The following is a 13,451-nucleotide window of genomic DNA, read 5'->3' on the forward strand; positions in this document are numbered from 1 at the left end:
TGATAGCAGAACGGTTACAGGAACATAGGACCTTACAACGAACTAGAGGGCTAAGATACACTAAACACTAAAGTTGCTCAGGCACTTCCCTACAGGGGAGGGCGCCTTAAATATCTAATGACTGCCAGCTATAGGCTGGGGACATTTCTGTAGTGTAAGCGCTGCCCTTTTAAGTAGCGGTGGAGGACACATGTGCCCTAAACGCATTGTCAGGAGACCTGCGCGAGCCCTGAAACCTGGAAGCCACGGTGGAAGCCAAAACAAGAGATGACACTGAGTGGCAGTGGCGAAGACCATGTCAGCGTCCCTGCTGACTGGAGGGAGAGGAACAAAGAACGGAAGCCGGCGTTACATTTTGCATGTAAAAGCTTATATGTATTAAAAGAAAAAAAGTACAATGGAACTAAATTCATGATTGTGGTCTTACAAGTCATTTACATGTCATTTAATGACCTTAAAGCGAACCTGTCAGAAAGATTTTGCTACGTAAACTACAGAAACTATCAGGATGGCAGTGTTATACTGATTAAAATTATACCTTGTTTGAAGAAATGTGTCTTGTAGTTCTTCTGTAATCGGTGTTAAAAGTTTTCAGTTATTGATATGCCCATGCTGCATAGCGGGACTGTAGGCAGAGTCTTATCTTCCTGTTGTAAGCTAGAGAAACCAAGGACAGACCTGCCCACAGGCCGCCCCGAAGCACAAACAGTCTGTCTCTATGATGAGCATAGCGCCACAACAGCATTGTATCCCACAGAACTTCCAGCACCACACCCCCCCCTTCACCCTGTAATAATTATGTCACGATCCATTTTGGATTCGTGGCAGCTCTGGTTCCATTATAATTTAAATGTAGCGTTTTTACTTTCAGGCCAGCAGGGGTTAATGTCAGTTTTCCTTGCTGCTACCATTCTGCAGCTGCTGAGTTGCTAGGTCAGCTGATGAGTGGTGACCACTCCCACCATAATATAAATAGTCCCCTGATGCATCAACTGACTGTTGGTGATAGACTTATTCTATGGAGACCAGCCTTGCAGTTGCAGCTCTCTGGTGTCAGCGCTGTATCAGCTACTTCTGGAGTTTGGGGTCCTGTTTCCAAGTCTTCTGTGGTTTGGAGCTTTGCAGCGGTGCCTGGAGCTAAGTTTGGTGTTTCTACCTTGTCTGTCTTGTGCTTGTCCCTACCCCTAGTGTTTGTACCATCTGCAGTGGTGAGGCCGGCGCCTTTGCCGGCGAGTGCACTAGCCAGGGCAGTGTGAGGCGACAGTGAGGGACGAAGTTGGGGGGGAAGGACCCGCTTAGGGCATTAGGGCAGTGGAGGGACAGGCTCAGGTTGGAGTTTAGGAGGTGTCCCATCCTTCATTCCTCATTGTTAGGGCCTTCCTCTCCCCTTTACCATCGTGTTGAGTATGTGTTGTGCCGTCCGCTGACCAACCCCTGTGGGAACGTGACAAATTACTTTACATAGCAGTAATACGTGAATATAGAAGCCTTTCCTTTTCCCCCAAAAGTCACAACACTGCCACCTATTACCTAGTAGGAGAATATGAAGGCAGTTAATATTTAACAACCACTGTCTGTTCCCGCTGACCAGCATGGGCACAATATGACTGATTCTACCAGGGATGTTGAGTCACACGCTCTTCTTGCCCTTTTAAATATCCACATTGCCAAATAGGATATCCAGTCTTGTTCAAAACTAGTCTAATTTGTCCATTAGGGCCTAGGAAAGTTGAACATTGACTCATGTAATAGCAAGTGCTATTGTCACTTGGAAACAAATTTAAAGAGAATCTGCCGCCAGGTTTTGCTGCCCCATCTGACAGCAGCATAAAGTAATCTTCAAAGTATCCCAATGCAATAAAGTAAATCGAGACATTTAAGTGTCTTATTTTTGCAGCAGTAATTTAACAGATTGTATTCCACATTACAAGATTCCTGTGTATATATAGCGCACTATGCCAGAAGGTGTATAAGGAAGCATTGAGAACACCAATAATCCTGACCTCTCTAACTCCATTTGCAGAAATGCAGCACCAAAATTGCAAAGAACCCTCCACCATTCTTCAATGTTTCCTGCAGACCAACATTATTGTACCATTCTCCAGCAAACTTTAAAGTCAAATATTTCAAATCTAGACTAAATCAGCACAACAAATTAATTTGCCATTTTTTCCACACCTGTTCCAATGTTTTTGTGCATCGTTGAGTCACTTGCCTAACTTTCACAATATGGCTACTTGGCAGCAATGCTTCTATGAAGACAACTTTTGAGCAGAATTCTCAGAACAGTGGATGGTTGTAGCTGGATCCAACTGGTCGCTGCCAGTTAAGAGCTGATGACACTGCTAGACATCTGATCCGATTTAGAAAGGAATTAAACAGGATGTGTCTTTCATCTTGCATAAAGTTTCCTTGGCTAACCACTGCATCTTCGGTCTTCAACATTGTTCATTTCTGGGTGTCCTCAATGCTGAGAAACAGGCCAAAGCTTATCCATCATATAAGACCGTCAGGAAGGTGTTTGATTGGTTCCAAATTTATGCAGCTGAAGGACGACTCCAAACATACAGTCAACATTATTAAAAACTATCTTCGGAGAAAAGAAGTACAAGAAGTGCAGAAAATGATAATCCTGTCCCCAGAGCCCAGATCTCAATTTTAAGTTTGTCTGGCAAAAGGCTTGGTTCACATTGCGTTAGGGCAATCCATTTAATGGATCCGTTAAACAGATGCGCTAAAAATGAGCCCAAAATTGTCTTTTTGTGGTGTATTTTTGTCATCACATGTGGCTGCATTAGGTCTTTATGCGTCTGCCTGCGTTTGCAATAGAGTTCTATGGCAGAATGAACGCTTCTGTTCACTGTGTGTTCGCCGTACCGGACCCGAAAACGTGGTAGCCCACGTTGGAAGGTGCGTCACAAACTAACGGACCATTGCAAATGCATGGCGATTTTGACATGCGTTAGGATCCGTTACACTAATGGAAGTCTATGGGTGTGTTAACATGTCCGTTACATTGTGTTAGTGCTGCTTACAAACAGATCCGTTAAACGGATTGCCCTAACCCTAGCCTTACATAAATAGACAGTAGGATCTACACAAGTCTACATCCACAGAAGAACTGTGGTTAGTTCGCAAAGATGTTTGGAACGAACACTCTTCAGATTTCTGTGTCCAATGGTACCTAGAGGAAATTATGCTTTAATGTAGTTTTGAAAGCAAAGGGTAGTCACACCAAATTTTGTTTTGATTTAGATTTCTCTTTTGTCCATTCACTTTGCATTTTGCTAATTGATAAAAATAAATTAACATTTCTATTTTTTTAGGAGGAATGTTTCTCTTTCTTGAGAGTAACATATCGGCCCTGGCATGCCAATGTAAGGAGGCTTATTCGCTGTGCAAAGCTCCACTGGTAAATTAAATATGCATATTGCCTCTACAGAGAGGAAGAGGACTAAGAATTAGAACACCTGATGAAAGAAGTGCAAAAAGCCATCGAAAGTCATGATACCAGTTGAAATCTATCAGTAATTAAAAAGCAATCCTGCCACTTAGTGAAAGATAATATTAGCTAGTTCAACTGATGACCTATAAAAATGGTCTCAATAACAAGCCGCCGCACAAGAAACATCTCATGATGGGTAAAACCAGTGAGCTGTCTCAACACCTTTGCAACCTTATTGTTGTAAAACAAACTGATGGCATTGGTTACAGAAGAATTTCTTAACTACTGAAGGTTCCAATAAGCACTGTTGGGGCCATAATTCGGAAGTAGAGAAAACATCATTTCAAAATAAACCAACCAGGACCAGGTGCTCCCCGCAAGATTTCAGACAGAGAAGTGAAAAGAATTATCAGAAGAGTTGTCCAAGAGTCAAGGACAACCTGTGGAGGGCTATAGAAAGATATGGAATCAACAGGTACAATTGTTTACAAGAAAACTATAAGTAATGCACTCAACCTGCATGGCCTGTATGCATGCTCACCATTCAAGAGTCCACTGCTGAACAAAAAGCATGTTCAGTGCATTTAGCGTTCGCTCAACATTTAAACAAGCCTGTGAAATACTGAGAGTATATAGTCTGGTCAGCTGAGACCAAAATTGAACTCTATGGATGCCATAATCAAGGCTGTGGAGTCGGCAAGCCAAACCTCCGACTCAGACTCATCAATTTCCCGGACTCTTGACTCTGACTCCACAGCACGGCCTAACTACTGCACATGTACATAAAGTGCAGCACAGATTCATCTCACCTAAAAAGCCTAGCTCCTTAGATCAGTAACAGAATAGACATTTATAGGACATTTCACAACTTTCTCAAATCCTTATGAAAAAATGTACAGCAAATACTGCATCGAACTACTGTACCCAATTTATTACATATTTTAGGAGTTGGATTGGGTCCATTATATACCGACTCCATCAAAATGGACAGCAACTCCACGACTCCAACTTCGCAGTCCTGGCCATAACAACACAATGTCTGGAAGCCAAAAAACACTACATATTAACCTAAAAAACACCATAAAAACAGTGAAATTTTGAGGTGGGATCATCATGGCGTGGGGATGTTTTTCAGCATATGGCAATTACAAACTTCATGATTGAAGGAAGGATGAATGGACAAATGTGTTGAGACATTCTTGATAAAAATCTGCTTCCATCTACCAGGATGATGAAGATAAGAAAAGGGTGGACATTTCAGCAATACAATGATCCCAAACACAGCCTAGGAATCTCTCAATTGGTTTCAAAGAAAGAAAATAAAGCTACTAGAATGGCTCAGCCAATCACCTGACCTGAATCTAATACAAAATTTATGGAAGGAATTAAAGCTCAGAGTTCATAGAAGGAGCCCATGTGACCTTCAAGATTTGAAGAGTGTTTGGGTAGAAGGATGGCTCAAAATCACACAAGAGAAATGCATGCAACTAGTTTCTCCTTACAGAAGGCATCTTGAAGCTATCCTTACGAACAAAGGCTTTTGTGCCAAGTATTAATTCAATTTCAATAGGTATTTTTAATACTTATTCCCTGTGTTGTTTCTCATTATTACACAACTTAATTTACAGATAACTATGGTTTGATTTATTTGCCTGTGTGGATTGGTTGGGTTGTTACAGACATCTGGTGAGCATTTCATGTAAATAGCACCTTTAGAAATATATTTACATAAAAAATTGGTGACATTGTCAATATTTATTTCATTCGCTGTATTCTGTATTACCCTTTTGCAAATTATAAAATACATATATTGCCTAATATATATATTTTTAAGTGCGATATATATTTTTCCCTAATCTCCTCCGCCATTTTTCAGTTAATTCCTTATGTACCTTCTTGTAAAGTGATGTCTTTATATATACTCTTTGATAGAGACTGTCCGTGATAAGGACCAGATAAGGTTGAAACTTTGGATACATGTGGAATACAATTCGTTTTATTTTTCTGACAATACGATATGATATCTGGACAGAAAGTCCTTTTCAGGGCGCAAACAAGGTGCTTAAGAAAGGATTGGGCAAAATTATAGTCTTGTCCATAATTGAGAGAACATATAAATCTATTTACATGAAAAGACACATTATCTATCCAAGTTTTATCTATGCAATTCAAGTGTTCAACATCATCTCCATTGGTGACACGTCAGATGTCTAGGCAATAGTCCAGTTTGATCAAGACGCATCCCAGGATATACTCGGATATGGACTCTAATATTTCAGTGATTCGTTGTCTCAGGTCGTTCACGTGAGGTTGCAGGGTGTTAAATCTGTTGATCTTGAAGTCAAGGGCAACAGTGGTGAATCATTGTTTCCGCCACAGCTGATCTAACAGTCCTGTAGAGTTTCATTCAAGTATCGGTTAACATCCAAATGGAAACGTAATTGTGACAATCCTGCTCATAGATTAAGATCTGCAAAACTTCGGGTACTGCACAGTGTCTGGTTCACAGCCTATTAGTTACGCCCCTACTATTCGATTAGGCGGGCTGGCCAGCACACTCTCAAAGCATAACAGTGTGAACGCCCCTCATTCGAGACCAGACGTGTTTGGGCTTGGCTGCACACCGAAAAAATAGTGCAAAACACACATAAATAGTGAGGTATTGGTCGATATTTTGGCCAAAATACGTAAGCTCTTAACACTCATCACCTGTAGTTCCACACTTGTCAGCCTGCTCGACCTTCTAGGACTACTCATACACAGGTCAAATCCTGTTCTGTCTCCTGTAAATTATTTGGGAGCCAGGAGTTTATCCATGACAAAAAGTAGTATCACAATAGACTTCATTCTTGCAAATTCCAAAATGCAAAAATTTTCTCCTGCTTCGATATCTTATGTCACAATATGTAATCACATTTCAAATTGGCTTTTGAAAAATGAAAGTTGTGCTGTGAATGGCTATTATGGGCAACTAAGCAAGTTTTTTGGCTTTGATTTTCAGGCACTGGCCATCTAACAATGATGTTACTTTAATTATAGGCCTTAACTTACACCATCCTTTTTGAATCACCCAACATTAGGAGCTGCAGTGTGGGCTTGAACATTACTGCACAATATAAAGTAGGGACAGAGACCCTAATTGCACTGCTGTGTCCCATACTGGGCTGCTTTATGCAATTTTGATCAAATACTAGTTTATATGCTGCATCTCTGCTAGTCCTTTCAAAGAAGAGTTTATCCCATGTAGTCCTTGATAGTCAAGAGCGCTGGCTACACATGCCCCCTTCACTGATAGGCAGACACGTGCCAATGTCGGCCAAAGCTATCTATCAATGGTGAAAGTAGGGTAAAACTAAGCTCACTATTGAGAAGACTAGCAGAGTTGTAGAAGAAAAAAAAACTGTGATTTTACCAAAACTACAGAAAGAACGCCAGTAAATGCCACATCACTGGAATAAATGTCTATATCCCTATTTTATGCTGCTCTTGGAAGTGGCAGGAAAAATCTGGTGACATTGTTTTGTGAGACTTCCCCAGGTTATAATTTCCACATGCACACGTGACCAGATCACTACAATGCTCAGTGCCATAAAGAGGACCAATCATCTGCATAAGGCCTTGCAATATTATATTAACACTGTAAATGCTGCTCTATAACAATGCTAGGATCTATACATTCTACAGCAATGGCGGTATCCGCAGCGCAGCCCTAGGGGTTAATGGTAACTTAGCAGCATTTATCCCAACTGGTTAAACTGACGGCTTACATTGATTGCAGCTTTAAGACCCAACCAGAGGAGATCAAGAGTTAAAATACAGAGACAATTCAGAAGAGAAGAGAAGAAGATGACCAACCTGTGTGCTGCCTCCGATGCTTCGTAAGGGCGTGACGTGTCCCACCAGCAAAGCCACAAAGGTCACACAAGAACGACTTCTCGCCTGTTGCAACAATAAACAGATGTGGGATTGTAGAGGTCACAGATCGTTAAAACATATCTATCAAGGCTTTCAGGGTTACTAATTCCTCCAATCAAATGTTTCCATGTAAATATGTCAAATGGGAATGAAATTACCACTGCGGTTTATTGACTGTGATAAAATCTGAAAAGCACCACTGAACATAATTACATACTTGTCAGACCCATAAAAATTAGCTTTATTATCAATGGAATGGTTTTGTACAACTTCATTTCTGTTAGATGCCTTCCAGATGGGGCTGCTTTATGCACTTGAACAGTTTTTATGCATAGCCTGATTTTTTTTTTTACAATTCCCATACATCTGGCCTGTGCTTGCACACTAAATATTGTCTAAAATGTACAATACGGGTACATATTATACAATTACGTTCTGAATTTACTTATGTTTGTCTATATTATTACATTTAGTTTTTGTGTTCAGAAGAAAAATAAATGAATTTTATGTCTTCTTAATCATAATGGTTTGTATATGGTGCACTAAAACAAAACTGCAAAAGAAAACAAACACAACTTGTGGTATTTATTATAACCCTACGTAGCCTGAGACAGATATTGTACAGAGTGTGGGTGGTTAGTCTCTAGTTTACACCACTAAAAGACAGTAAAACTCAAGAAGACTCTATCCGGACTGCCAATAGATTGCAGAACAACACTGATAGTGAAGGCCCAATAGCTCGAAGTATGGCTACACAGTCATATTGATGCAGCAGAGTCAAGTTTGTCACTTGATATCATCACAGACAGTCTGAGTTTTCCCTAAGAACAAGGATAAACTTATTAAGTGTTTACATTATGATACATTAACTCCATGTTTTTTTCACACTTGATTGTTAAACATACATTTCGGTGAGATATATACAGCTCTGGCAAAAATTAAGAGACCACTGCACAATTATAAAAATCAGCCTCTCTCCATGTCTGACAGTCATTCCATTCCAGTGTCAGTTGAATTCCAACCAGACGACACCTCATTCTACTTAATGTGCTTCTTATTAGGTGATCACCTGAACCAAATCTTATTTAACGAAGGAAAGAATAAAAAACCCTGCTGTGGTGTCCACAATCCTTTTACAATAGGACAAGCTGGATGGCAAGACAAGTGCTAGTAATATCCCAAAAGTAACAGGAATGAAAAAATAACTTTTAACCATGCCAAAGGAGTTGAAAAGAAAAGTCTTGAGTGAGGAATAATAATAATAATAATAATAATAATAATAATAATAATAATAATAATAATAATAAATCTAATATATAAAGCTCAAGTGTGTGTGTGTATGTGTGTGTGTATGTCCGGGATTGGCATCCGCACCGTCGCAGCTACAGCCACAAAATTTGGCACAGTCACACGTCTGGACCCCGAGAGTGTTCTAGGCTATGTTGTGAGGCGAAATTTTAACCCCGCGCGTTCCAATTCACCAAGCAATTTTGCCCCTATCTACATAATGGGGAAAAAGTGTGTATCAAGCCCCGCCCCTCATTATGTCATAATGGTTGCCATGGCGACGCTGATGTCATCATATGTTGCAAGCCCGCCGCTCATTATGATGTCATAATGGTTGACTATGGGATGGAGGCTGTGTGATGGGTATATGGGCACTGGACTATGGGACGGAGGATATGTATGACGGGTATATGGGCACGGGACTATGGGATGGAGGATGTATGATGGGTATATGGGCACTGGACTATGGGATGGAGGATATGTATGACGGGTATATGGGCACGGGACTATGGGATGGAGGATGTGTGATGGGTATATGGGCACTGGACTATGCGATGGAGGATATGTATGACGGGTGTATGGGCACGGGACTATGGGATAGCGGATATGTATGATGGGTATATGGGCACGGGACTATGGGATGGAGGATATGTTTGATGGGTATATGGGCATGGGACTATGAGATGAAGGATCTGTGATGGGTATATGGGCACTCGACTATGGGATGGCGAATATGTATGATGGGTATATGGGCATGGGACTATGGGATGGAGGATATGTATGATGGGTATATGGGAACGAGACTATGGGATGGAGGATGTTTAATGGTATATGGGCACTGGACTATGGGATGGAGGATATGTATGACGGGTATATGGGCACGGGACTATGGGATGGCGGATATGTATGATGGGTATATGGGCACGTGACTATGGGATGGAGGATATATATGATGGGTATATGGGCATGGGACTATGAGATGAATGATGTGTGATGGGTATATGGGCACTCGACTATGGGATGGCAAATATGTATGATGGGTATATGGGCATGGGACTATGGGATGGAGGATGTGTGATGGGTATATGGGCACTCGACTATGGGATGGAGGATGTGTGATGGGTATATGGGCACTCGACTATGGGATGGAGGATATGTATGATGGGTATATGGGCACAGGCCTATGGGATCATGCATATGTATGATGGGTATATGGGCACGGGACAATGGGATGGAGGATAATTATAATTTGCTATAACTAACCACAGTTAGTTACTATGCTCGGGTAGCGTCGGGCTCTTTAGCTAGTTATTTCTATAGCGCCAACATATTCCGCAGCACTTTACATTTCAAAGGGGACTTGTACAGACAATAGACAATACACAGCATAACAATAATCACATAGATTATAACAGATACCAAGGGGAATGAGGGCCCTGCTCGCAAGGAAAAGAAGGGCTCGATTCTGGCTTTACTAGCAAAGAGATACAAAATTTCTAAGACGGCAGTCCATTACAACGAGGTCAAGCAAGCAAGAATTGGGGACAACAAAGCTACAGACCGGCAGAGGGCGAAAACAACCGGGATGACCGTCATCTTATTCGAATATCACTCATCAACCACAGGATGATATCAAGTGACTTACAAAAAGAATGGCACATGGCAGCTGGGGTGAAGTGCACGGCAAGAACAGTTTGTAACAGGCTACTAGAGGCAGGATTCAAGTCACGTAAAGCTACAAAAAAGACTTTCATCAATGAGAAGCAAAGGAGAGCCAGGCTGAAGTTTGACAAAGACCATAAGGAATGGACCATAGAGGACTGGAGTAAGGTAATCTTCTCTGATGAGTCTAATTTTCAGCTTTGCCCAACATCTGGTTGTCTAATGGTTAGACGGAGACCTGGAGAGGAGTACAAGCCACAGTGTCTTGCACCCACTGTGAAATTTGGTGGAGTTTCGGTGATGATCTGGGGATGCTTCAGCAAGGCTGGATTTGGGCAGGTTAATCTTTGCGAAGGATGTATGAATCAAGCCATATACAAGGTTATCCTGGAAAAATAGTTAATTCCTTCTGCTCAGACACTGTTCCAACTCTGAGGACTGATCTTCCAGCAGGACAATGCACCGTGCCACACAGCTAGGTCAATCAATGTGTGGATGAAGGACCACCACATCAAATCCCTGTCATGGCCAGTCCAATCTCCACACCTGAACCCCATTGAAATCCTCTAGAATGTAATCAAGAGGAAGACGGATAGTCACAAGCCATCAAAGAAGAACTGCTTAAATTTTTGTACCAGGAGTGGCATAAGGTCACCCAAAAGCAATGTGAAAGACTGGTGGAAAGCATGAAAGCTGTGATTAAAAATCATGGTTATTCCACAAAATATTGATTTCTGAACTCGTCCTGAGTTAAAACATTATTATTGTTGTTTCTAAAAGATTATGAACTTGTTTTCTTAGCAAGATTTGAGGTCTGCAAGCACTGCATTTTTTGTTCTTCTGACCATTTCTCATTTTCTGAAAATAAATACAAAATTTAGTGCGTGGAAATTTGAAGACATGTTGTCAGTAGTTTATAGAATAAAAGTGCAATTTACATTTTACTCAAAAATCTAATATATAAAACTCAAGTGTGTGTATGTATGTATGTAAGTATGTATGTGTGTATGTCCGGGATTGGCATCCGCACTGTCGCAGCTACAGCCACAAAATTTGGCACAGTCACACGTCTGGACCCCGAGAGTGTCCTAGGCTATGTTGTGAGGTGAAATTTTAAACATGCGCGTTCTAATTCACCAAACAATTTTGCCCCTAGCTACATAATGGGGAAAACTGTGTGTGTGTATCAAGCCCCGCCCCTCATTATGATGTCATAATGGTTGCCATGGCGACGCTGATGTCATCATAGGTTGCAAGCCCCGCCGCTCATTGTGATGTCATAATGGTTGACTATGGGATGGAGGATATGTGATGGGTAAATGGGCACTGGACTATGGGATGGAGGATATGTATGACGGGTATATGGGCACGGGACTATGGGATGGAGAATGTGTGATGGGTATATGGGCACTGGACTATGGGATGGAGGATATGTATGATGGGTATATGGGCACGGGACTATGGGATGGCGGATATGTATGATGGGCATATGGGCATGGGACTATGGAATGGAGGATATGTATGATGGGTATATGGGCATGGGACTTAGATGAAGGATGTGTGATGGGTATATGGGCACTCGACTATGGGATGGCGAATATGTATGATGGGTATATGGGCATGGGACTATGGGATGGAGGATGTGTGATGGGTATATGGGCATGGGACTATGGGATGGTGGATGTGTGATGGGTATATGGGCACTCGACTATGGGATGGAGGATATGTATGATGGGTATATGGGCACGGGCCTATGGGATGGAGGATATGTATGATGAGTATATGGGCATGGGATTATGAGATGAAGGATGTGTGATGGGTATATGGGCATTCAACTATGGGATGGCGAATATGTATGATGGGTATATGGGCACGGGACTATGGGATGGAGGATATGTATGATGAGTATATGGGCATGGGACTATGAGATGAAGGATGTGTGATGGGTATATGGGCATTCGACTATGGGATGGCGAATATGTATGATGGGTATATGGGCACGGGACTATGGGATGGAGGATATGTATGATGAGAATATGGGCATGGGACTATGAGATGAAGGATGTATGATGGGTATATGGGCACTCGACTATGGGATGGAGGATATGTATGATGGGTATATGGGCACGGGCCTATGGGATCGTGGATACGTATGATGGGTATATGGGCACGGGACTATGGGATGGAGGATAATTATAATTTTCTATAACTAACCACAGTTAGTTACTATGCCCGGGCAGCGCCGGGCTCTTCAGCTAGTATACCTATAAAGAGCAAAGTTAGACAAAGTTTTGCAGCGGTCTCTTAATTTTTGCCAGAGCCGTATATGTGTGTGTACACACACATATATCTATAGCTATATACACACACATATATCTATAGCTATATACAGACATTATATTATATATATACACACACACACACATACATACACATATATACACACACTAATCAAAAAAATTAAGGGAACACAAACAACACAATGTGACTCCAAGTCAATCATATCTCTGTGAAATCAACCTGTCCAGTTATGACGCAACACCAATTGTGAATCAATTTCTCTGTTGTGCAAATGGAACAGACAACAGGTAGAAATGATAGGCAATTAGCAAGTAAACCCCTATAAAGGAGAGGTTCTGCAGGAGGTGACCCGAGACCATTTCTCTGTTCTCATCCTTTTTGGCTCTAGTTTTGGTCACTTTTTCATTTTGTCATTGCTCTTACCCCTAGACGTAAAGTAGCACGAGGCAGTGTACACTGTACAATTCTCTGAAGTTGCTCAGGTAGTGCAGCTCATCTAGGATGGCACATCAGTGGGAGGCACATCAGCAGTGGCAAGAGAGGTAGCTGTGTCTGTCAGCATAGAGCAAATACCAGGACACAGGCCAGTACACCAAGAGACATGGAGGGGGCCGTAGGAGGGCAATAACCAATATCCAGCATATCTTATGTGATATATGCAACAGTCTGTGTGTATCTTATATGATGTATACAGCACAGTCCCAGTATATCCTATGCTATATACACAACATAAGTGATATTTACAGCATTTTCATGGTATCCTATGTTATGTATACTGCAGGTTTAGTGTACGTTATGCAATGTATACATTACAGTCTTTGTGTATCCTACACAGTGTATA

The 13,451-nt window shown here is 41.5% G+C and overlaps 1 protein-coding gene across 2 annotated transcripts in view; it reads right to left on the bottom strand.

Annotated features, from left to right (window-relative positions):
• ZNF407 (zinc finger protein 407) overlaps positions 1 to 13,451 on the bottom strand; it is a 740,003-nt gene that overhangs the window by 253,044 nt on the left and 473,508 nt on the right. For both annotated transcript variants that reach the window (XM_073566596.1, XM_073566602.1), the window contains exon 6: positions 7,301 to 7,384. In XM_073566596.1, coding sequence (XP_073422697.1) covers positions 7,301 to 7,384 — 84 coding nt within the window. The remainder of the gene's footprint in view (positions 1 to 7,300; positions 7,385 to 13,451) is intronic.

The sequence above is a fragment of the Dendrobates tinctorius genome, unplaced genomic scaffold (assembly GCF_039654945.1).
Source record: "Dendrobates tinctorius isolate UK_male_01 unplaced genomic scaffold, ASM3965494v1 ptg000004l, whole genome shotgun sequence".
Lineage (NCBI taxonomy): Eukaryota > Metazoa > Chordata > Amphibia > Anura > Dendrobatidae > Dendrobates > Dendrobates tinctorius.